The 24,095-nt window shown below is 33.9% G+C and overlaps 2 protein-coding genes and 1 non-coding gene across 4 annotated transcripts; 1 reads left to right on the top strand and 2 right to left on the bottom strand.

Moving 5' to 3' along the window:
- Positions 1-5,162: 5,162 nt before the first annotated feature.
- On the bottom strand, positions 5,163-5,234 carry TRNAH-GUG. The gene has a single exon. It is a non-coding gene; the product is annotated as a tRNA-His (tRNA).
- Positions 5,235-5,811: 577 nt separating this feature from the next.
- LOC114410037 (probable magnesium transporter NIPA7) lies at positions 5,812-9,706 on the bottom strand. 2 transcript variants are annotated; one of them, XM_028373778.1, is made up of 9 exons: positions 9,425-9,706; positions 9,292-9,348; positions 8,678-8,768; positions 8,428-8,588; positions 8,161-8,345; positions 7,908-8,045; positions 7,322-7,414; positions 7,097-7,214; positions 5,812-6,433 (listed from the first exon to the last, which is right to left on the bottom strand). In XM_028373778.1, the coding sequence occupies exons 1-9, from the start codon at positions 9,597-9,599 to the stop codon at positions 6,306-6,308; spliced, it is 1,146 nt and encodes a 381-aa protein (XP_028229579.1). In that variant the 5' UTR covers positions 9,600-9,706; the 3' UTR covers positions 5,812-6,305. The 2 variants fall into 2 exon arrangements, with proteins under 2 accessions (XP_028229579.1, XP_028229580.1); XM_028373779.1 differs by having other exon boundaries at positions 8,161-8,288; positions 9,425-9,703.
- Positions 9,707-12,249: 2,543 nt separating this feature from the next.
- On the top strand, positions 12,250-21,305 carry LOC114410036. Its single transcript, XM_028373776.1, has 12 exons — positions 12,250-12,673; positions 13,363-13,700; positions 13,835-13,927; positions 14,037-14,127; positions 15,172-15,256; positions 16,196-16,293; positions 16,494-16,563; positions 16,857-16,960; positions 19,079-19,192; positions 20,015-20,091; positions 20,230-20,274; positions 20,367-21,305. Exons 1-12 carry the CDS (start codon positions 12,365-12,367, stop codon positions 20,836-20,838), a joined length of 1,896 nt encoding a protein of 631 aa, XP_028229577.1. The 5' UTR covers positions 12,250-12,364; the 3' UTR covers positions 20,839-21,305.
- Positions 21,306-24,095: the final 2,790 nt, after the last annotated feature.

Raw genomic sequence — 24,095 nt, 5'->3', positions numbered from 1 at the left:
TTTCCAAGAAGAAGAAAAAAATATAATTTACTCTTATTTTTATTATCCCTGTCCCTTGTACTTGATAACATTAGAAAATTCAAAATTGAAGACAACTAGACGTTCACTTTTTACTTGGGATAGTGTCCTGTGTCTCTGAGAGTGCAGTTTATGCTTACCGGCTTACAACAGTCGAAGTATAAGCACTTTCACTCTTAAAATAATTTTCTTACTCGTCACTGTCTTTCTCCATCAGCAGAAGCTGAGCTGAGTTTGCTGCACAATCTTCGTCGGTTCCACAGGTTAGCCTTACATGCTGATGCATATGCTTCCTCTTCATTCTTCAACACTTCTTTTTATGTGTGTTGTGGAAATGAAGACCATTTTGATCCCCATATTCTTCTTATGCCATGGGATGAAACACAACACCCTTCTCAAATGCTAGTAACTCTTTTCTTCTTTCTAGATTATCAATGTGTTTCTCTTTCAAAAAGAATGTATTACGGATTAGTAATAAAAAAAATTATGATCATAAATTAATCCCCTTAAAAATGAATCCTTTGCTCTTCAGAACCATTTGAGCAACGGAATGGTACCTACTCCAACGAAGCAAAAGGCATTGGCACCAAAGAAGCTCATCACAAACAGAACATGGGACTGTGAATATGATATATATAGCCACTTGCAAGAGAAGAATAGGGTCCTTAAAAGTGAAAAGTCCAACTATTTCAAAACCCTTTTGCAGGATTTCGTTTGTAAGGATCCAGAGGGTGGTGACCCGGATTTGGTGCAATTCATGGATGGTTTATACATCATTGTAAAGTCTCGGATGCCTCATCTTAAGGACTCTAACATAGAGAATACTGCTGAAGAAAATGGCACAAATGATGATGTGATGGTGGACCCCCAACATAAGCATTTCATGGATCATGTGAGGCCTCATGGAAAATCTTATGTACTTGATATCCCTGAGGATGGTGTTTATGTAGTGTATGAGCCTGATCAATCATCAACTCCTGAGATTACAGCTACCGCTACCTTCACAACCGATTATTCAAATCATGTTTCAAATAAAGAGGTCAATGCTCTTGCAAACCGTAAGAGTCCTAATGTTGATAGCAATCGGGTGAAGCGTAGGGGTAGGAAGCCAAAAGGTGCAAAACTCTTTGCTACTATGAATGGTAATGTTAAGAGCAGTGATGTGGCTTCAAAGCCACCGAAACATGTAAGTAACTTGACGTGTATGCGCAGGAGTAAGAGGCTGAAAGCCCCACCTAGCTCAGGAACATTGGTGATTGAAGACAGTGATGATGCAGCGGAAGATCCAACAAGGTCCATGCGAGGCCAGATTGTATGTATATAAAAAAATCACGAGTTTTTTGTTTTTGCTTGTTTTATGTTCAATACTGTTCACTTTTGTGTTGCTTTCCTTGATGAAGGTGGAACATTGTTGGCAAGAAATATATAATGAAGCCAATGGAAGTACACTTTTCAGAGAAAAACTCATGGAAGAACTTAAGGCACCTTACTGTGAGGAAGAGTACAAGAGGCTTTTACATGACATTACTGTTCGAAAGCCAGTCCAGCACCATAGAGACCTTCGTGGAGGTATCAAAATCTATGAGAAACCTGATCTTGGAAAGTCTTTTCTTGGTTATCATGTTGGTAAGTACTAAGTAGGATATGGCCCTTCTCTTTCATATTCCCCTTGTTATGTTTGCATGATGCTGTTAGAAATCATCTTAAATGTGACTTTTTAAAGTAATTATTATAAAAGCCAACAATTTTACCATACATAACAATCTATAATTAGATAACAGTGGAAAAATCATTTACATTAATCTCAGTACATTCGAATTAATTTCTAAATGTTTTGTAGGAAGAAGACTAACTATGACTATGACATGTGTGCTTGTCTTGTAGATCTTGCTAAGAAGATAGAAACAGCTCGTGATGATCATCCCGGAGTTCTGAATCTCATGCGTGGATTTTTCTATTGGTTGAAAGTAAGTATCTTATGGTATTTCTGCATCTTAATACACATGTTACTTTCTACAGCCTTTCTTGCACTGTTCAATTGAAAAAATGTCTGCCTCTATATTGACCTAAAAATAGTTAACCTTCAAGGCATTTCAAGATTTTTGTGTTGAGAAATAGATAGGGTAACTAATCACATGTGTATCTAACTAATCTCCAACTAACCACACGTGTTAATTGTTGGGTATGTGATTTGCAGTTGGATTTTGATTTTCTTCTACTCCATAGGCCTCTGTTGCCTCATTAGTCATTAATTATTACACTATGCCCTGCAGTTTACTTTGAAGGTCCATATTGAATCAAAAGTTTTCTAGGAAGTCTCTTGCTTTGTGACTGAATATTTTCATTATGTAAAATAATCATCGTATTTGAAGATATGTGCCTTTTGTAATTGGTCCACATTACCCCATTTTGCAACACTATGAGGGTCCATATCCTTCTGTATGTTACAACTCACCTAGGTCTTGATATTCACCTATCTTTTATTAGTCCAAAAAAGTGGCATCTCCATCTAAAATTATCGATTTTTTTTGGTGAATTGTATCATAGAATCAAAGTTAGCTTTACAAAATTTACATCTCCGTATTAGTTTAGAATGAAGTCATAGGAAATTAGAGGCACTATTGTAATACCCTCTTTCTGATGTATACGTTTTGTGCTGGCAGAATTTATCACATAAGGGGGCATTCGCACCATGGACAGATTCATCGTGTTTGGATGTACTCCCACAACAATTGGAAATATAGTTGTTTGCTTTTAATTTTCCATGATGATGCAACTAGTTATTTATTTTTGTTTTTGAGTGATGCAATTGATTTAAACTTTACAGAACACTGCTTAGGACTTAGGAGGGTGTTGCCACATGCAATACTTGGTGGGATATAAACAAGTCTGTCTTTTTGGTGTCTCTTTTCTTTCATTTTGTTTTTTCATTTTGGATTTAACTAATCCTATTTGGCCTTATTAAACCGAACATAATTATTAACATGTTTATGGGTGTATCACAAGTTGTTCTCGTGGCATATTGTTGTTGCAACATTTACATTCTCCTTTTCATATATTTCTATTTTCTGCACCCATCTATGTTTCTGTGTTGCTGCATTAATGAGTATATCAGAAGTTGTGAATGAACCTGACTTTCTTTATGTGATGAAAGATAAGGGTGTATATTTAAGAAGAATCAAAGACTCACTTTTCTCTGTATCCATAAGCTATTAGAAGTAGCTTCAATTCAAATCAGACTTGTGTCCGTTAACCTAAATCACGTTTTGAGGAAAGTGCCAAACATACTAATGGGAAAATTAAATTTTGCCGTATATATGTAGAGTGGAAGAATAAAAACTCAATGTAGAATTCATTAATGATCCTAAAAGTGTCATGTACATTTACATACGCAATTCGACTGACAACTAACTAACCCTTTTTATAACTAACTGATCTCAATAGAATAAACAAAAAACTATTAGCTGTAAGACAACTCTCATCATCACATTAGAGGAATTTAGTCGTGAAATTAAACACATTCTAGATTTTTTACGTTTACCTTTATCTACATTTGATGAATATTATGACGATAGTCGCAGGGTATATACAAGTAATTTGCTTTCTATTTTTGTCATATATACATAACGATATACTCCCTATGTCCCAATAGTATATAAGACTCTTTTTAGAAAATTATTTGTTTTTTTAATAAAAATATTTTATATTTGTATCACGTAATTATATATACATATATATATATATATATATATATATATATATATTAAAAATATCTTTAATTAATTAACAAATTTTTTATTAGTTAAAAATACTTATAAATGTTGAAAATTAATGAGATAAATTCTTTCTTGTTAGAATTGGAAAGGATGAATAGTCTCAAATGACATAATCATTGTTCCCTTCAAACATTAATTAATTAGGAAAGAAACAATTAAGTAAAAAAAAGAGATGATTAATTTAAAAATATTAAGGATAATTTTTGAAAAATAGTATAAATTATTGACAAATTTAATATCATTAATTAAATTAATCAATTTCCATAGTGTATTTTAATTTTTTTTTATAATCATGTTATTGGTAAGGAGTATTTATCAAAGTCATGATTACCCTTTGTCGAAAAATTTGATTGATCAATTTTAGTAAGATTCTTTTTTTTTCAATCATTTTTTTTTATCACAATACTCAAATTCGAGACCTTAATTAAGGGAATCAAATTTATTATCACTTAGACCAATAACTTGTTGGTAGTATAAATGATGACTATAAAATTTAAGTTAATTTTGATTAATAATAATTATAATTTCTTCATTTTACCATTATTTTTAATGAAATAACGAAGAAATTAACATCTTTGTAATTTTTTATTAACAGAAGTCAAAAGAAAAAGATTTCAAGTGTTTTAGAGAAAAATTGATACAAAATCTAAATAAAATAACTTTAAAAAAAAAGTTAAAAGAATTGAATAGTTCACTTATACTTAACGATCAATTCAGATTTAACACGCACCCTTCTTAACAGACAAATTCAAACTTTGACACACACAAATACTATACAGTTTGTAGCTGATCATGACCTCTTGGCGTGAAATTCAGCAAACATGAAAACAAATGAACCTTGATTCTTTGGAATTAACGGTGTTTGAACAAGTTCGACTGAATTGAATATTTCATCAGACCTTTATGACCTTACCGTGCACGCGCATGAAGAAAAATTTGACAAAACTATCTGATTTGTGGAAAATATGACATTGTTAACAATCCACTCCAACACATTGTATTAAAGAAATGAATGTCTATAGAATAATGTTCCTCTACTTGTGCTTATTTATTTGTTTTTGTTCTATTATGGAATCTATTAACTTTGCAAAAGGAAGTTAACATTCACTATAGGCATTTTATAGTGGCACTGTACTGCCACGGTCATCATCTTTTATTTCTTCTTCTTTTTTTAATTTTTTTTATATGAAATTCCTTTTTAAAAAATTAACTTTCTTTTATTAATATTTTCCAAAAGTAATAGAATAAGTAAAATAAAACATAAAATTGCTACTGTACAGTGTACACCCTCCTTACCTTTTAATTTCAAAAATTAGTAAAATAAAAGAAAATATTTTTCTAAATATATATTTTTTTAAAAAGGAAGTTTGTGGCTGCTGGGATTCGAGCCCAGGTCTCCACGGCCACAACGTGGAATTCTTACCACTAAACTACAGCCACATGTTTGTCAATTGGTTTTCTATCTAATATTTAAATAATTATTCTAATCGTGAATTACCAAAACCAAATATTAGTTGATGTCTGTTTCTTGAAATGTTCTATGAAACTTTCCCAATTCCCACCGTAGCATGCGATAAATCAAATATGCCTGCTATAGTTCACATAAGCTTTCAAACTAAACTCGTTTTATCAGACGTAAACAATAACATGTAATTAAGTAAGAGTAAAAAATTTACATTTAATTATTTATTTATTATTACAACTCAAATAAATGTAGAATTTAATTTTCACACATTATCTATAAATTTACACTGAATCAATTAAAAATTATTTCAATTATGACCTTTAGAATGACTATTATAAAACTAAACCATTCATAGTATTATAGCAATCTGTAATCGGATAGGATGATAAGGTAAAAGAATTTTTACACAATTAGTATATTTTATTTTTGATTAAATCCATACTAAAATTTCAGTTAACGTATGACATATCCAACTTAAAAGCTTTTATCATAATATAATGTCGCGTCAATCAATTTAAGCCAGTGTAGCTTTGTTGTGGTTCAGCACCTTAATGGTCTCCAAGCAAAGATGAATCCAGCTGTATAATATTATAGATATACATACCTATTCACATCCTTCTATTAAATTAAAATTACACTGATCAATATACATAGATTAGATTTCTCATTGTTCAGAGATAAATCAAAGGAAGTGGGGAGGGGGGATGGACCCCAAAAAATACAATTGGGGAAAGGAATACAAGAGGGGAAAAATAATGCAAAACTAGATGATGATGACGCAAACTCACCCTAGTATTTTAGATGATAGCAAACAAGCTTTCATCTCAAATGATACCAATGAACAAAAGCCCCCGAAAAAATAAAGCACTGTCTCGTCTCTGTCTGCACAATGTGATGACAGTCTTTTAAATCTTGCTAAATCAAATAGATGGGGTCAGAGCCAAAACGTATACACTGCCACATTTTGTTGCTTAATGCACATAACCCTCCTACATCAAGCAACGGACAGATCTAACTTCTTTCTCCACCAGTCTCAGAATTCTGTATCACTTGAAATGGTCTTGCCGGATAACTGTAATTAAATTAAAGGGTGGCGCATCTTCTTTCTGTTTCCAAGGTTCGCCATTGCCTTGGATATACCACGATACTTTTGGAGACAAGGGACTATACAAATCTGCACGTGTAGAATAATTAGGCAGGTATTTTCCAATCTGTTCTGAAGGGAGGGGAAAAATAATAAAATATGCAGTTCTGATAGGAGCATTTAGCTTCTTAACTTAAACATAGCTAGAAAATAGCAAACAAATTCCAATCTCACAGTCAAAATATATCCAAATTATGTTACGAAATCTTAGTCTGTTAATGTTGCCTATGTTCCCTCAACCCAAACATTTTCCAGTTTAACTTTCCTTGAATCTCCATGTGTTTTTTGCAGGGATATAAAAAATTCTGTATTTAAGTTTAGAAAGTTAATAGAATTGTTTTCATTACACACACAATTTTGTGTTTTAGGTAAGATCTTACAGTCCCTGTTACAGTTCCACAATATATGTGTTTCCCCTCTCTTACTAATCCAAAATAAGACCTCAATGTTGACAACCGTGCTTGTTACTCTAATAGTTTATATGAAAAAAGAAATCTATTCTGTGGCAATGGCTACTCATGTATGTTAGATTGAGCAAGAAGTCAACAACAAAATATGAGCAATTTTCTCACATTATCTAAAATCTGTATTAAGGTATAGCCTTTGGTGTAAACAAACTAATTACAGGTCAAGCTACCCAATACTGATAAAGTCAATACAAAGGGCTCCTCAACAAAGAGAATGATTCATTACCTGTATTGACTGGAGGATCTGGCTCTCTTGTACTGTGTAATACAGTTGTACCAGATAAAACAGTAACGAAACCACAAAGCTCCGATGCAATACTGCTTATACTTTGACCATAATAGTCCTAAATAATAAAAGCAGAGGAGGCAGGATTACAACAGATAGTTTAGCACTTGATCATTAACATGTCTCTTTAGATGCATTTTCATTTTGTTTCAGTAAAATACCAACCTTAAACATGATTGCACTAGCTAATATTGTAAAAGATGTGAACAAGGCATAGTAGATCGGAGAAACAACTGCTGTGTTAAAAGTATCCAATGCCTGCAGTCATGCAAGAGTTGGTCAGTACAGAAGCCTAGTTTGAAGACCAACTAACAAGCAAATGATGACAACTGAAAGCAACGGAAACAACAATAATGTAAATAGGAATCAGGACTTTATGATTATCAGTTCTTGTGGCCCAGATCATGCATTACACGGATGTTATTTGAACTAGATGCTAGCATCTTGAACTTCTAGATCAGCTCATAACCTACAAAATATTTCATTGATTGATATAATGATATGCAATTACTTTAGATGAAAACACATATTGATAATAGGCAGGGCCACAAAGCCTACAAAAGTATGATCCTCTTCTTCTGCAAACTAAAATGCTTCCTCATGTGAAAAACAAGCAGCATGACATACAGAGTAGAAAGCCAACACAAAATGTGTATATCATTTCTTCTAAAGAAAAGATAAACCCAGGCTCTAACTTTATATTTCAAATACAAAACATTATGCTCACATAAAAGTTAAGAGTGATACAGACCATATTAAGATAATTTAACTGAGTAACGATGCAGGAAATAGCGACCATGGTAAAAATCCATGTCTGGAACTGAACAAACTGGTCAGCACCCTCGATCGTAAGTCTTATAGCAATGCCAATTGCTTTTATGCTCATGACCTGAGAAACAAGATATTCTATCAGAAGTGCGAAACAAAAGATGACCTCTCTGGTATTGAGTTTTGTCAACTTAAGTACTTCAAAGATAAATTGGGTAGAAAGAGGAGTCACTTACAGTCAAGGATCCAATTATGGAGCATATTCCAATATAAACTAAAATATTAGTCTGGCCATGGCGAGGAGCACAATACAAAATCAAAAAGAACACTACAGCGATCGCCGAGGCAGTGTACGACAGGAATGCTGGATGTCCAAACAGAAAGCAGAAGCAGCAGGTATACATAACAAAACAAAATTCAGCTATGATATTAATAGTTACATTACAGCCACAATCCGGATTTTAATCGCTGATACTATAAAACCTGAGCAAGCAACAGCATACCAGGTTGAAGTGCCAACTGCCATATTTCTTCTACAGAACTAAGAGACTTCTCTTGAGGCGCATGGAGCACAATCACAGTGGAACCCACAATGCACAGAAGACACCCCAGCATGCCCATTTTCTGCAGCTTCTCGTTCAACATGAAATGCGCCAACACAGCACTAACCATTTCCAGAGTCACAAAACAGTTAATTTAGTAGAAAAATATTATAAAAAAAAGAATAATAAAACCATAAGCGTTTTATTTTACCTAACAATAATACTCAAAGCACCAAGCGGCGTGACAAGCACCGCGGGGGCATAAACGTACGCCACAAAATTCGCTATCTCTCCGACAATCACTGTAACAAAAACGAGCCTCCAACTAAGAAAGTGAAATACATAAATAAATACATAAAAGACTTAATTATATTTTGAGTTCATCATGATTTTGATTCCGTTATTTTCTTTTTGTCACCCTGAGATTGGTGCTGGAGTATAATTAGCTTTGCTAATGACTAATCTCCGCCGAAAATTTAACTTGACTACCTTTAGTGGAATCTCTTTTTTTAATCACGATTTTTTTTTCATACACAGCACTTAAATTAAAACCTTGCTTAAGGAACCGATACCAAGACCACTCAGACCCCAGTATTCTGACTGCGTCAATTGAGTCACCCCAGTTTTCTCTCGTTTACAATCGAGACTCTTATGTTAGGTAATGTCGTTAAATATTGAATGAAACAAGGATGAATGGACTGTAGATGGTAAAAAAAAAACTTGCGGAACTCAATTGCAAAATTGAACCTGAGAAAACTAAAATCCCACGATAAGTAAGGGACTAAAAATGCAATTAAGTGTTAATAAAAGTAGTTAGGTACTGACTAGTAACCATTCCGAGCCACCAAAGAGGTTGCAGAAGGTAACCGTAGCCTCCGCCACCTGAAACGAAGAACTTTTAGGAAGAGGAAAACGGCACGTGAGAGAGAGAAACAGAGAGAGAGAGAGAGAGGGTAACTGGCACGTGAGCCGTTGAGACTGGCACGTTGGAGGCCTTTTTTCTTGATGATGAAGCTGGAACCGATGAAGGCGCTAGAGACGACGGCCAAGATGAAGCCGATGAAATTGCTCGAGTACATGGTTTTTTTTCCACGATGTGAAGGGAGTGAGTGATTTGGAACCCTAGATTGCATGAAGGGATGAACAAGAATGGAATGAGCTCGAAAGTCAAGTTTTGGTTTCTGGCGGGGCAACCTGTGTTGTTACTTAGTTATTTTACTGTTTGGTTTGGTCAATGAGTTGGAGGAGAGTGACCGAGAGAGAAAGTGTGAACATGTGAATCCTCATTTGGAATTCGTTTTTCTTTTTATTTTTACCCTAACATGACAATATTTTTTTTTAAGAAAAAAAAAACTTGGCAATATTTTACTGTTTGATTGAGTAATAAGAATACGAATATATAATGTATGAACCAAGAGATTTATTCTGTCAATTCACCCGACTTAAGAATAAAATAAGAATACATGCCTTTAAAAGAAACAATAAGAATACATATCCGTGCCTTCCAAAAAAAAATTACATATATGTACAGAAAAACTGTAACAAAATAATATACATATACATATTGTATGAATGAAGATATTTTTCTATCAAATTCAGTGCACTTGTATTTTTTATTCATTTATAGAAATTGAACATAAATATGAAAGAATTTATAACAGTTATTTAATCGACTTAGTTAAATCTTCTTAATTTTACTTTATTTACTTAAATTAGATTTGAATTCAAAGAAGTATTAAAATGTGAGTTTAATCGACTAATCAATAAAAAATTATTTTAATATGTTATTTAAGATAATTACTAGTTAAGTATCATATGTCTTGCATAGGTATTTAATTTTATAATTTAATGAGAAAAAATATGTCAATGACACAATCCATTTGTTCAAGTGGCAAAATTAATATTAATTATTAATTTGTCAACTGAAAAAAGATTAAACTCATCATGATCTCTTCCTCTTCTTCCATCATTTGTTAATTATGAAGTTAATTTTATAACTCTTAATGAAATAAAAGATGTATGATATACTAAGCTCTTAACAGAAGAAAAATAATGTAAAATAATTTAAACCACCATTCAATCACAAATCATTGTTTATTTTAAATTTATTGTTTTTTACCTTAATCACCTCAAAAGTCATATAAGTAATTATTTTTATTGGTGAACAATGTAAAATTATTTTGTATTGTTGATGTTTAACATTAAACTTTTATTATAATAACTTATAAAATTATTATTGGCCCAATTTTGTAGCGTATTATATTTCATAATTTACTACTTAAACCATTTAATGCATGTGTATCTAAAGCAATCAAGAATAACTTACATCATATTGTTATTTGATGTGATTTTTTATAAATCATATATATTTTTCAATGAAAAATCTGTTCTGAGTCTAATAAGATTGTAATGGACAATTTTTTTTTTCTCTCCAAGTAATTGATGTGAAATTTACGAGAAACATGTGTAAATGTTAAATGAAACTAATAAAAACATATTATATGTATAATAATTTATTATTAAATGATATCTGTAGTTTTTTTAAGAAAAAGATAAAATTAATATTGAATTTATTGTTTTAAAAAATAAGGAGATAAAAACTAATTACATAATAACGATAATTTAGTAAAATATAATATTCATATAATTAAGATTTCTTTAAAAAAATCAAATTAGCATCTATAATTGACTGCTGTAAACTGTAATCCCTATATAATGAATGATAATGTATGCATCAGTACTCATTTCCACTGATGAATATAATATGCGCCGTTCGTTGCAATAAAAAAAATGTGTGTTCGTGCAATTCTAAAATAATTTTACATATTCTAGTCAATTTGCACACAGAGCCATATACATCCTTACATTGCGAAATTCTTTTTAAAAAACTCAGGCTGGGGACATGGTCCCGAGTCAGTGCGTCCCCTCCCAATAGATATATGAAAATTCTTATTTAACATCTAATTAATTTATTTTTCAATGGATCAATCTATTTTAGAATACAATAATACTTCTAAGTTTCAATTCTTATTCTATAATTAAGTCAAAGATTAAACTCAAGATTTTAATTAAAAAAATATAGGTATCATTTAACTTGTATCAACAACTCATGATAAAATAAATCAACTATAATTTTTAAAATTCCAACCTATTAAAATTAACTTTTGACTAAATTGAATGAGCCAGACACCACCCTAAATATCTCAGTTAACAAAAAAATAAATTATTAGTATAAAAACAGTTACTAGATTGGAGCAAAAATGATTCGTTCACCAAACTCGATGAAACTTCAATTTTCAATTTTCTAACTCAAAAAAATCCGACCTACGAACTACGCTACAGTGTGTAGCCCTGGCCCATCCCTAAACATGGCACATGGTTGGACCGAACTGAAAAATAGTCAACTCCGTACCTTCACTGTTTCTCCCTACAACCAATTGGACCAAGTGTGCAATTTTTAATTTTCATAATTATTATTTTTTTATGCTTAATACAAATTTTGATCTATTCGTAATTGTTGGTTTTAGTATTTTAAGTTTTTAGAATTTTATTTTTATTTTTAAAATTTTTAAATTTTTTTTTGTTTAGAACCTTAGACTTCCGTTAAATTTAAAATTTAAAAAAATAAAATAATTAAACCTTATTTGATTTTATATCACCTAGTTGGCACCGAATGAAAGGGGTGGACTTTTTTGGCCCAACACGAGACGTGACAAGTCTCTTTCGGAATGACTCTAGTTTACCTCCCTAGACCTTACTACTAGACAGTTTCTGTTTTCCTTTTCCTTTTTATTTTTATATACATTTTCTCTCGCAACTATTGAATACTGCCACCAACTAATACCAACGAGCCTTGCGATCTTAGAGCGGTAACTCTTACTGCTACTACTACTACTAGATGGCAGGGGCTTCGTATTCGAAGATTGAATTCTTGGTGTGGTTGTCGCAAGTGATGGGAGGTCTCTGCTCGCGCTCCGCCGAGGATGACCGAGTGTTTGTCAACGCCGCCGATTCTGCTCATCAGGATAAGCCTGGCAGCTACGACGACGACTCCGCTGTTTTCACCGCCGCGCCCCAAAGGATGGAGAGGAATCTTCGAGAACCTTCTAGAACCAACGGGAAGGCTTCTACCACTGCGGACGATGAGTTATACGACGGAATCCCGCGCTACCCCGAGGACTCCTTGCCGAACAAGCCTAGGTCAAAGGTTAAACCGTTTCTCTGTTGAATATAAATAAATATACTAAACTGAAAGATGATGATGTATGAGTATGTTTGAAGCGTTGTTGATGATTTTGTTTGCGATTCTTTCTCGCACGTAGGGCTGTTTAGTTCATAGAGGCGAGGCTGGAAATTCGTGAACTGCAGCTTGTTTGATCTAAAGATGAATGAAGATGTGATTTGAGTAGATAATATTAGTAACTCTTGTCATAACTTGGAAATAAGGCTTGTAATTGGGATATGGGGTTTGTTTTTTAGTGATTAGGATTTAGGAGTGTTAGATTTGTGTTGTTTATCTTTTTTGTGGTTGTATTTGTGTACTTGAGGCTTGAGATTAGGTTGTTTGTGGCTTTTTGGTAGTAAGGAAAATTATCCAACCAATAGGCTTTATATCAAACATAGACAACTAGACAAGTCATAGGATTCTAGTTAATAGTTTAAGCTTTTAGGGGAGTTGGTCCTTGATGTGGTATCAAAGCTTCTATTATCAAGTGGTTAGGTCCATTCTGCATGCTTGAAATGAATTGTAGCACAAGGTAGATGGGCTTGTGCATTTTCCATGCATTGAGGCCAAAGGGCTTTTGAGTTTTGGGCAAGGGGGATTGTATGAAACCATGCATATGCTTCTGTGTGAATAGAAAAATGAAAATATCTGCTGAGCTCATTTTGTTTCAGGTCTCAGAGGTGAGTTTACGCTTGGGCAAAGCTGGTACTACTGGAATTGCTATTGGATTAGAGAAAGCAGTAGAGGTTTTGGACACTCTTGGGAGCAGCATGACGAATTTAAATGCTAGCAGTGGGTTTGTTTCTGGAGCTGCAATAAAGGGGAATGAAATTTCTATCTTAGCATTTGAGGTTGCAAACACAATTGTCAAAGGTTTCAATCTTCTACAATCTCTTTCCGCAAAAAGCATTAGGCATTTAAAAGAAGAGGCGCTTCTTTCACATGCCGTGCAAGATTTAGTATCAAAGGATATGGATGAACTTCTTAGGATTGTTGCAGCAGACAAGAGGTAAATATTGGATTAAATTAAATTCCTAAGCATGGCTTCTTTACTATGAATAAGCTATCTATTTTATTGTTTTGCATTACCATGACTCTAATATTAAAATTTAAACTGTATGAGATTTTGGACTATGTTGTCAGGCAGGAGTTGAAAGTTTTTTCTGATGAGGTGATTCGTTTTGGAAATCGTTCAAAGAATCCTCAGTGGCACAACTTAGAGCGTTACTTTGAGAAGTAATATAAATTGTACTCACTCAATTCAACTAGCCTTTCATTCATCTTCTAAAAAATATTTAGCCTTTCTTATATTTATTCTGAGCTGTACTTTCATTTTAAATTTTAGGGTTAGCAAAGAATTAAATGGTCAAAGATTGTCAAGAGACGAGGCAGAAGCAATAATGCAACAATTGATGACTTTGGTTCAGTATACAGCTGTGAGTATATTCCTTGTGTCACTAAAGAAAATGCTTAGTGTTGCTTGAGGACTGTTAGTAACTTTTGAAGCCTGACAATATAAGGAAATTAAAAAAAAACTCTTGGTAAAAGTATTTATAGTTTAAGATTAATTAACTCAAGGGTTAATTAAGTTTATAAATGGTTACTCATTAAACCGCTCTTTCAATATTGTTAATTCTGTTTTGTAATTTTCCTAGAAATGTATTATAGGGAATTTTTTTTGAAGGACTTTGATATACTTTACCTTGTATTGTAATACATTTCAATATTGTTAATCTGTTGAGACTTGAGAGAGTGATTGTCCCTAAATAAGAAATACTTTTCCAATGATTTTGTTTTGTAATTTTCCTAGAAATGTATTATAGAGGGATTTTTTTTTAAGGATTTTGATCTTCTTTACCTTATGTTGTATTACATATCAATATCAATTGTATAGAGTTTTCTTTCTTTCCATTACTTTCTCTGTCTCCTACTTAATACCTTTTATATGTATCATGATTTATACAAAAAGATATAATGGAGAATTTCTGAGTTCATCTACTTTAGCTCTGTAGAAACCTGTAGGTACATTTAATCATTCATTCTGATTCTGATTTCTATTATCACCCAAGAATAAAACTTCCAATCATGTAGATTTGGCAATGAATATCTACCAAAATTTCATAAAGACATGTTTTTGAAATGAAACCAGTATGATGGTTAGGTATGCCTTCTTTCTTAATCTTTATTCATTTGAGGGAATAAACTATTATAAGTAATTGTTGAAATGTTATATATACTCATATTTATATATAAATTGTGGTGTTATTAAATTACCTGAGGTATAAGGTGTCTTATTTATTGCACCTTTTGTTGCATCTGCTCATTTACCTCATTTTGCTGTTATTTTATCTCCAAGATTTTCTATTATCTTTCCTTTGCTACGACCAAGTGCTCCATGCATTTGCTTTTTATTCAATGTATAAATTTTTTTATGTGGGGGTTTATTTCTAAATTGGAAAATCAATTTTCTGTGGCTGCAGGAATTGTACCATGAATTACATGCTTTGGATAGATTTGAACAAGATATTCAGCGCAAGGGTGAGGAGGAGGAGGGGGATCAAAGAGGTAATTGTGGAATATTACCCATGAGCCATGATTACTATGCAGATTTTGTTTGTAACTAGCAGTTTTTAACCTTAAATCTGAGGTTCTTTAAAGAATTTTAATTTAAAGTGAAGATTAATTTTGGTATGATTACTATTATTTTCAAATAGAACAATCATTTAGATGGTGATGAATGTGTGAAACCTTAGGACAAGTTTCACATTGATCATGTACTTGATCTTGGGATGTTTAAAATGATATATGCTAGCATCAACAGCTCTTTCATCAAGGACTCTGAAATGAAGATAGGATCTAGAATACTAGTTTCTGCTTTACTTGTATCCTTTTTTTTTTGTTTTGCTATTCTGTTCTGAATGCATTCTCCATCTGCCATTGGGCCTCATTAAAAATATCCTTGTTAAATTTTACTCTTTCTGGCCATGATATAAACAAAAAAAACTAACTCATGCTAATTAATTTAGTTTAATTGTACCAATCTCATGTTAAAACTAATTCCCCCCCCATAAAAGGGAGTCATTGAAAATGAAAGGTATTTTGGGTATAGTCTCATTAAATAAGGTAAAATTATTTGAGATTTGCTTACATCTGAGATCAACATGCAAGTGATTTTTTTTTTGCGCTTATATTCAAGATCAGAGGGATTAACACTTTATAGTCAGATAACTTTTGCCGAAACACCTACTTTGTTTTTTGCTAATATTTGTTTTAATTTTTTTTGGAGCCAGAACTACATATCATTTTGACCTTGCAGTATATTACATATCATGTAATTCAGAAGGGCTAAATGATTGTTTACTATATATATTACACATTTTTGAAGGAAAAAAAGTCACTCTGATTCAGAAGTTTGACCTTTTGCAGTATATTGAGCAGTATTTGCTTATGTAGTCTCTTATAGATTATAGGTATACTTTTGACCTTCAGTATCTCTTCAAATAGGTGATGGCCTTGCATTCTTGAGGGCAGAAATTAAAAGTCAAAAGAAGCAAATTAGGCATTTAAAGAAAAAATCACTCTGGTCTAGAAGTTTGGAGGAGGTAACATCAGATTGCTTCTCTGCACAATATGTTTTTCTTGTCCCTCAGTATGCTCCTCATTGTTTGTTTTATGACTTTTATCCTCATTTGTACTGTAATTGTAGCTGATCCACTTATAATGCCAAATATAATGTAGAGAAATCATTTTTATTTATCATAAATGGAGAGCTGAGAAAAATTCATAATCTTATGGATTACAGGTTATGGAGAAGCTTGTAGACATTGTCCATTTTTTGTATTTGGAGATAAGCAATGCCTTTGGCAATGCAGGTTTGTACCCACTAAAGGCCATTAGATTATGTTTGCTTCACTTGATTTGTAATGCTGTTGTAGTGCCAGTTTATGTTTTAACTATTAAGTATTAAATATCAGTTTTTATGAATGTCATGGCTTAGTTAACCCAAGTGATAGCCGCTGCAAATCTCAGTTGTGTTAGCCTTATTTTGTAGTAATTCTTGTTTTAATTAGAAAGGAGAAAAAGGTGTGTTTATATTCTCATGATCTCATCAATGAAATCTATATTCTGCATACCTGTAATGTTGTTTATCCATGGGCACCTGCAGATGACCCCAAACCATTCATTGGACGCATGAGCAATCGCCAAAGATTGGGCCCTGCAGGCCTTGCTTTGCATTATGCAAATATAGTGCTTCAAATTGATACTCTTGTGAGTTAATCTTCATTGTATTTACTTCATTCCATGTCTGTTCTTTTTTGTTTTTGTGCCTTACTTTGAACCATGTGAGAATTTATTGAGTTTCTAAAGTTGCTTCTTTTGTTGCCTTTAAGTATTGAATTTCACATGGTAAAAGAACATTTATATTTCTCTGTGTTTTAATTACAAGCACTAATATCCCTTTTACAGACTAGGAATGATTAACCCTATTAAGGGAAATAGGAAAATAATGAGATATTTATCTAAATCTAATAATATCAAAGATATACAATTATACATAAGATATTTACTACAATTTCTTCAGTGCTACTTCCCTGTAACTTCCCTTCTATTAATTTCAGATTTGATGTAATAGGATGTTTGTATTAATTAGGTCGTAAAATTATTTTTTTAATCATTAATATTAACTGGGAAACTCAACCATGGTCCATGAATAAGTAGTAAAGCTAAGCATTTAACTCTATATATTTAGCTGCCATTGACATCAGACGGTGCAATTTCTGGTAGAAAATTCCATGTACTTAAGTTTCTAATACTAATTGCCTTTCAGGTTGCTATACCATCTGTGACCTGGAATTGGAAGTGGATGAACCTACTTGTTTAAAGTGAAAATAGGATGGTCTTCAAAATTTAATGATTTATAACATTTTCTAATTGAATAATATTTCTCTAATCTATGGGTTGGGACTTGTGACAGTGAACTCAATACCAAGGTGTCAATGTCTTAGATGAGGATAAATTGATTCTTTTTAAAGTTCTGAACCTGCTATATAGCTGTTGTAGACCTTTGTGAAGTTTCTTATGACTTGTAATTTTGAAATTCTTGAACTGTTATTGTAATCTGGAATATGTGTCATGCACACTGCTATGAAAGGGAAAAAAAACAAAACCTGGCATTTTCTTGTTTAATTTATTATCAACTTGCCTCACTGCCTTTTGCAGGTACTTTAAGAATGGAAAAGTCATTTATTGTGCCTTTTTTTTACTCTTGTTTCTTTGGATCCAAACACCTAAATCATAGGTTGCCTATGCCTTATAAAATATCAAAGTTTTATTTGGTTTTGGTTTTTAACCATTTCTTGGTTGTAGTTGAAAGTTGAAACATCCCAATTTGTCAAAGCATCAAACAACATTAGGGTTGAGTTGTTTTGCATCAATTTTTCGTAGCCCATTTTAGTCATTGCATTCCATAGCCTGATCTAGATTGTTATGAACCCAGTTCCTATAAAATAATTTAGGTGATAGAAATATATATGCATCAGAAAAAAGCTAACTGCTTGATACATTCACGATCTCTCATTCATCAAGTATGATACTATATATTAATTTCTGGACAATGCTGAATCTGGGTGCATGAACTGGAGTCTGGATGCCATCAACAGATTGAAATGCACTTGTTAGGTTTGCACATTTTTTCATGACCTTGTTTGTTACAGACATTATGCTCACAAATAACATATTAGGGAGTGGACATCTTTATATTTAGTTCTTGACTCTTATGCTTTGATTATGTCATACATTTATGCTTTGCCTATATGATAATTGGTATATGATTTGTTCACCTCTGATACGGTAATCATAGGTTGGGTCCACTTGACCAACCCGAGGTAAAAATACTGGATTGAGTTGCGTTGATGGGTCAGATCTGTTTGAAAGTGGATGAATTTGAAGTAATTAGGTCATATAGTAGGTTCAGAAACTCCACACCTGACCCGACTTGAATATCTAATCTCAAAAGTCAGATCTAGAAAAGAATAAATAAATAAAATTGAAGATTAACGGCAATTACATATTAAGTATTTTAAATTCCTATTTTTCATTCCCCACTCCACCCCTATTTTTGTGTTTTTTTCCTTCCATTTTTCCCCCCAATTGTGATTAGGTTGGGTTGAGCCTGTCACATTTAACACACTCAACCCAACCATTTTCATTCGGTTTGGCTTCAAAAAACCTGACTCAAGCTTGACCCATGTTCATTCTTAACTGCTGATTCCCTTTGTCCATTCTTGGATTGAATAAGGTGTAGCTATATCTACTAATTCATATTTGATCAAATTTATGTTGTACGAAGTTAATGCATTGTACTGAGTCTGTTGTTGGCACTTTCAGGTGGCTAGATCCTCTATACCTGCAAATACAAAGGATGCATTATATCAAAGCTTGCCTCCTAATATAAAATTAGCTCTGCATTCCAAATTACCATCCCTTCGTGTTGTAGAAGAGGTATGATTAGCTGCTGATACTTTCTATTATTACCACTCTGTTGAGATAAGGTCTGAGTAGTACTTATAAAGCTTGGACAATCCTTACCTTACAAGCCGATTTTGCAGGGTGAGTTAGGCCTTAAGGCCTAATTTTTAGATGATATTAGAACTTAACCAAATCCATTGTTGGGCCACTTGCATTGCCACACTCTAGCCCTGGATGTGAAGGGGTGTGTTTGAAAGGTGCCTTAGTTGTTGTCACCCGGAAGCTGTGGTGTCTCAGAAAAGGCTTCCTAGGGAGGGGATGACCAGAATGGTTGAGTGAAGCACTATAGCCACCAAGATGTTGGCTCTTAGGGAGTTGAGATCCAACATTGACTAGAGATAAGGTCTAACTGATACTTATAAAACTTGGACAATCCCCACCTTACAAAATTGTTTTCTAGGGTTGAGTTAGGTCCTAACCCAAATTCTAAGTGTTAAACAACATGAAACAGAGGCATTGTAGGCTGGAACTGTATGTCAAAGAGACTCTACAGTACCTGTTTATATAGGCTGGATTTATTAATTACATATTATTAGAGGTGATTTAGTTTCCTCTAAATGAGATATGTTTCCCCTAAATCAAATCCTAACAAATCAATTTACAATAAATGTGTACTTCATTTCCTGATTGTCAACACTAAGAAATATATAGAATGTTGAGGAAAATGTTCAACAACTTTTTAAGAATAATTTTTCTTATGCTTTCAGCTCTGCACTTTCAACCAAAGATGAAAATCTCACTTTTTTTCCTTTGTTTTTCTGCTCTTTCCTGATGGTTGCTGTCTGGGTCTTGCAGCTAACTATAGCAGATATCACTGATGAGATGGAGAAAACATTACATTGGTTGTCCCCCATGGCCACTAACACATCCAAGTAAGATATCTGGCTTTTTGTCAACTAGATCCTTATTACCCATGTGAAAAGCTTTCTTTTATCATCAGTTTATTTACCTTGTATATAAGCTAACTCGTCTTTTTTGACCTTTTTCTTTTGGTTTTAAAATCTGTTTAGAGCACATCATGGCTTTGGTTGGGTAGGGGAGTGGGCAAACACAGGGTAAGTTTTTGAATTAGAAATTGTACATTTGTCCCTTCTGTATTTTCTGTGTTTTTAATCCTTTCAGATTTTAAATACTTGCTTGGTTGAAGCTCTGAGGTAAGGAAGACCGGTGTAATGCGGATTGAGACATTCCATCATGCAGACAAAGACAAAGTGGAATATTATATTCTTGAACTTCTGTTATGGCTTCATCGCTTGGCCATCAGAAGTAAGGCTGTCAGTGATGCTGGCAAAGTAAGGCCTGCCATCAAGTCCCCTGTTGGCGCCGCTTTGCAAAAGACAAATGAGCAAATATCATTGTTAACAATTGATGAGCAAAACATGCTGCAGGATGTAAATAAGAAAATACCTATTAGACGGATCAGTAAAAGCTTGGATTTTGATTGTTTAAATATTAGATTCAGGGAGAACTGCAGATTGACCAAGAGTAGAAGTCATTCATCATGTAAAAGCAAGGAGATAACTTTTAATAGGATTTTCTCCAAGCTTCCAGTCATTGATTTTGATATTGACAAAGAAAGAGCATTGAACGTGATCGACAGATTGGATGTGGTCAGATAATTTGCAGGTTTGCCTGATTTCCTTTGAAATGAATGGAAAGGAGCAATAATACATGTAGACATAGCAGTGGGTTTTCTTTCTGTGCATGTGCCACATTCTTGCTGCAAGCGTTTAATGCCATGTTTTTGCGGCACCTTTGGTACTTTCGATTCCCATTGGCTTCATTGGGGGTGCTTTGTTTCGGTGAAGTTCCACTTCCAGGTGAAGTAGATAACTTTATATAGCACCAAGGTAACTGTTGAGACGATAGCCATTTATGCTTGTTTCAATTTGACTGCAAACTGCAAATCCCACTTAGTATAGGAGCGGAGTGGACTTGTTCATTCTCGAGTGTATATATAACGAGGTAATGAGGATATAGTGCCCATTATTTTGCACATTTTTTGTGTTTGTGGGTTTAGCTACCCATGCTCACTGCTGAATCTAGAAATTTTTATTAACTATGATTTTCCACGTCCCAATTTTTACATCTACTTTATGCTTTTTTTTAATCGTACTGTATATGACATCTATAATTTTTTTCTTCTTTCCCACTTGAGGTGTACGCACTCAAGGGGATGTCAAGTGATCGTTATTCTTTCAGAAATATAGTTCTTATTGTGATAATTTTAGGGCTTGTTTTGTAGTAATGATAAACACGATCAGAGTTGGATAGAAACCAGAAGGGATATGAACAATAAATAAACTCTTGTATCGAGTGCGTGATGCTAATAATAGTCAATATTAATAGAAATTGTATGTAAATAGCAATTGCCCTTATGAATGGTAATGGGAATGGTTGTGGTGGTTGTAAATTGTAATATTGATGGTGATTACGTAAAGTGTGATAGTAGTAGTGGTGTAGGTGCAGCAACATGGATAGTGGCATTGGTGACTACCATTGGTGGTGATGGGGGTGTACTGATAGGGGCAAATGTAGTGGCAGTAATAATAAAAAGTTAGTAGAACAATTGTACAGCGTACAGAATAAAGGGAAGAAAATGTCTTATTCTACCTTTTATCTCCCAATATTTTCTTAAGATAACTTTGAATAATTGAGTAGGATAATATAAAGGACAATTTAAATGTAGTTCTATAGATATTTATGCTACTACTTTTTAATCAGAAAGAATTGATGTTTGATCATGATAACTTAAAATTTAATGTATACATTTTATTAGGCAGATTATAGAAGTGAAATTCCAATTCTTAGAGAATACAACAACAACAACAACGCCTTATCCCACTAGGTGGGGTCGGCTACATGGATCAACTTCCGCCATAATGTTCTATCAAGTACCATACTTCTATCCAAATCATTAAGTTCGAGATCCTTTTTGATAACCTCTCTTATAGTCTTTTTGGGTCTTCCTCTGCCTCGAATTGTTTGCCTTCTCTCCATCTAGTCTACTCTCCTCATTACAGAGTCTACCGGTCTTCTCTCTACGTGCCCAAATCACCTAAGTCTATTTTCCACCATCTTCTCTACAATAGGCGCTACTCCAACCCTCTCTCTAATAGCTTCGTTTCTAATTTTATCCTGTCGAGTCTTACCACACATCCACCGCAACATCCTCATCTCCGCTACACCTACTTTATTCTCATGTTGGCTCTTGACCGCCCAACATTCTGTTCCGTACAAAATCGTCGGTCTTACCGCAGTCCGATAAAACTTTCCCTTTAGCTTGATCGGTACCTTTGCATCACATAACACCCCCAATGCTTTTCTCCATTTCATCCATCCTGCTTGAATGCGATGATTCACATCCCCTTCAATTTCTCCATCATCTTGTATTACAGACCCAAGATATTTAAACCGTGTGACTTGAGGGATAATATGGTCTCCTATTTTCACCTCTGAGTTATAAACCCTCCTTCTTTTGTTGAACTTACATTCCATATACTCCGATTTGCTTCTGCTTAGGCGAAAACCATGTGTTTCTAGAGCTCGTCTCCAAGTTTCCAACCTCTCATTCAACTCCTCCCTCGACTCTCCAAGGAGGACTATGTCATCTGCAAAAAGCATGCATCTCGGCGCTTTCTCTTGGATTTGTTCCGTGAGGACATCCAGAATTAAGGTAAAAAGGTAGGGGCTAAGGGTTGACCCTTGATGCAAACCAATTGTGATGGGAAAATCGTCTGACTCTCCACCCTGTGTCCTAACACTAGTCGATACCCTATCATACATATCTTGGATAGCTCGAATATATGCAATCCTAACCCCTTTCTTCTCTAGAGCTTTCCACAAAATCTCTTTAGGCACTCTATCATACGCTTTCTCCAAGTCAATAAAAATCAAGTGCAAGTCTTGTTGGTCCATGCGATATTGCTCCATCACCCGCCGTAATAAATAGATCGCTTCCATGGTCGACCTTCCCGGCATGAAACCAAATTGATTCTCAGTAACTTGAGTCTCCTTTCTTAATCTCCGTCCGATCACTCTTTCCCATAATTTCATGGTATGACTCATGAGCTTGATTCCCCTATAATTTGCACAATTTTGTATATCCCCCTTGTTCTTATAGATTGGCACTAACGTGCTTCTCCTCCATTCCTCCGGCATGCGTTTTGACCTCATAATTTCATTAAAGAGTTTGGTGAGCCACTCAAGACCTCTATCTCCAAGAGTTTTCCACACTTCAATAGGTATGTTGTCTGGCCCCACCGCCTTACCGTTACTCATTCTTTTCAACGCTTCCTTTACTTCCTGTTTCTGAATCCGACGATAGTACTTATAGTTCCGGTCCTCTTCTCTTGTGTCTAGACTGCTAGAGTCATATCCATATCCATCATTAAATAAGTTGTGGAAATACGCCTTCCACCTTTCCTTGATATCTTTTTCATGCACTAAGACTTTGCCTTCTTCATCCTTAACACACTTTACTTGATCCAAATCTCTAGTCTTCCTCTCTCTACCCTTAGCAAGCCTATATATAGATCTTTCTCCGTCCCTGGTTCCTAGAGCTTGGTATAGTCCGTCAAAAGCTTGGGCTCTTGCCTCACTCACCGCCTTTTTGGTTTCATTTCTAGCTATCTTATACTTATCCCAAGTTTCAGAATTTCTACACCTAGACCACTCCTTGAAACACTCCTTTTTTACTCTAACTTTGCTCTGAACACTTTCATTCCACCACCACGATTCTTTACCCCTAGGTCCAAAACCTCTAGATTCACCCAACGTCTCTTTAGCCACTTTAATAATCTCTTGGGACATCTTGTTCCACATATCATTTGCACTTCCTTGTGATTGTCCACACCATCCCTCCCATATCTTTTGT

This window comes from Glycine soja, chromosome 4 (assembly GCF_004193775.1).
Source record: "Glycine soja cultivar W05 chromosome 4, ASM419377v2, whole genome shotgun sequence".
Lineage (NCBI taxonomy): Eukaryota > Viridiplantae > Streptophyta > Magnoliopsida > Fabales > Fabaceae > Glycine > Glycine soja.
The sequence above is the reverse complement of the archived record's forward strand: the minus strand, read 5'-3'. Positions and strand labels throughout refer to the sequence as shown.

Excerpts from the sequence above, each read along its gene's own strand:
- LOC114410036 (XM_028373776.1), top strand. The coding sequence starts at position 12,365 with ATGGCAGGGGCTTCGTATTCGAAGATTGAATTCTTGGTGTGGTTGTCG. Across the intron at positions 13,928-14,036 it reads TTAGAGCGTTACTTTGAGAA|GGTTAGCAAAGAATTAAATG; the intron begins GTAATATAAATT and ends TTTAAATTTTAG. Across the intron at positions 16,294-16,493 it reads GGTCTAGAAGTTTGGAGGAG|GTTATGGAGAAGCTTGTAGA; the intron begins GTAACATCAGAT and ends TATGGATTACAG.
- LOC114410037 (XM_028373778.1), bottom strand. The coding sequence starts at position 9,599 with ATGCAATCTAGGGTTCCAAATCACTCACTCCCTTCACATCGTGGAAAA. Across the intron at positions 8,346-8,427 it reads GCAGTTGGCACTTCAACCTG|CTGAATTTTGTTTTGTTATG; the intron begins GTATGCTGTTGC and ends TTAATATCATAG. Across the intron at positions 7,215-7,321 it reads CTAGTGCAATCATGTTTAAG|GACTATTATGGTCAAAGTAT; the intron begins GTTGGTATTTTA and ends TTTATTATTTAG.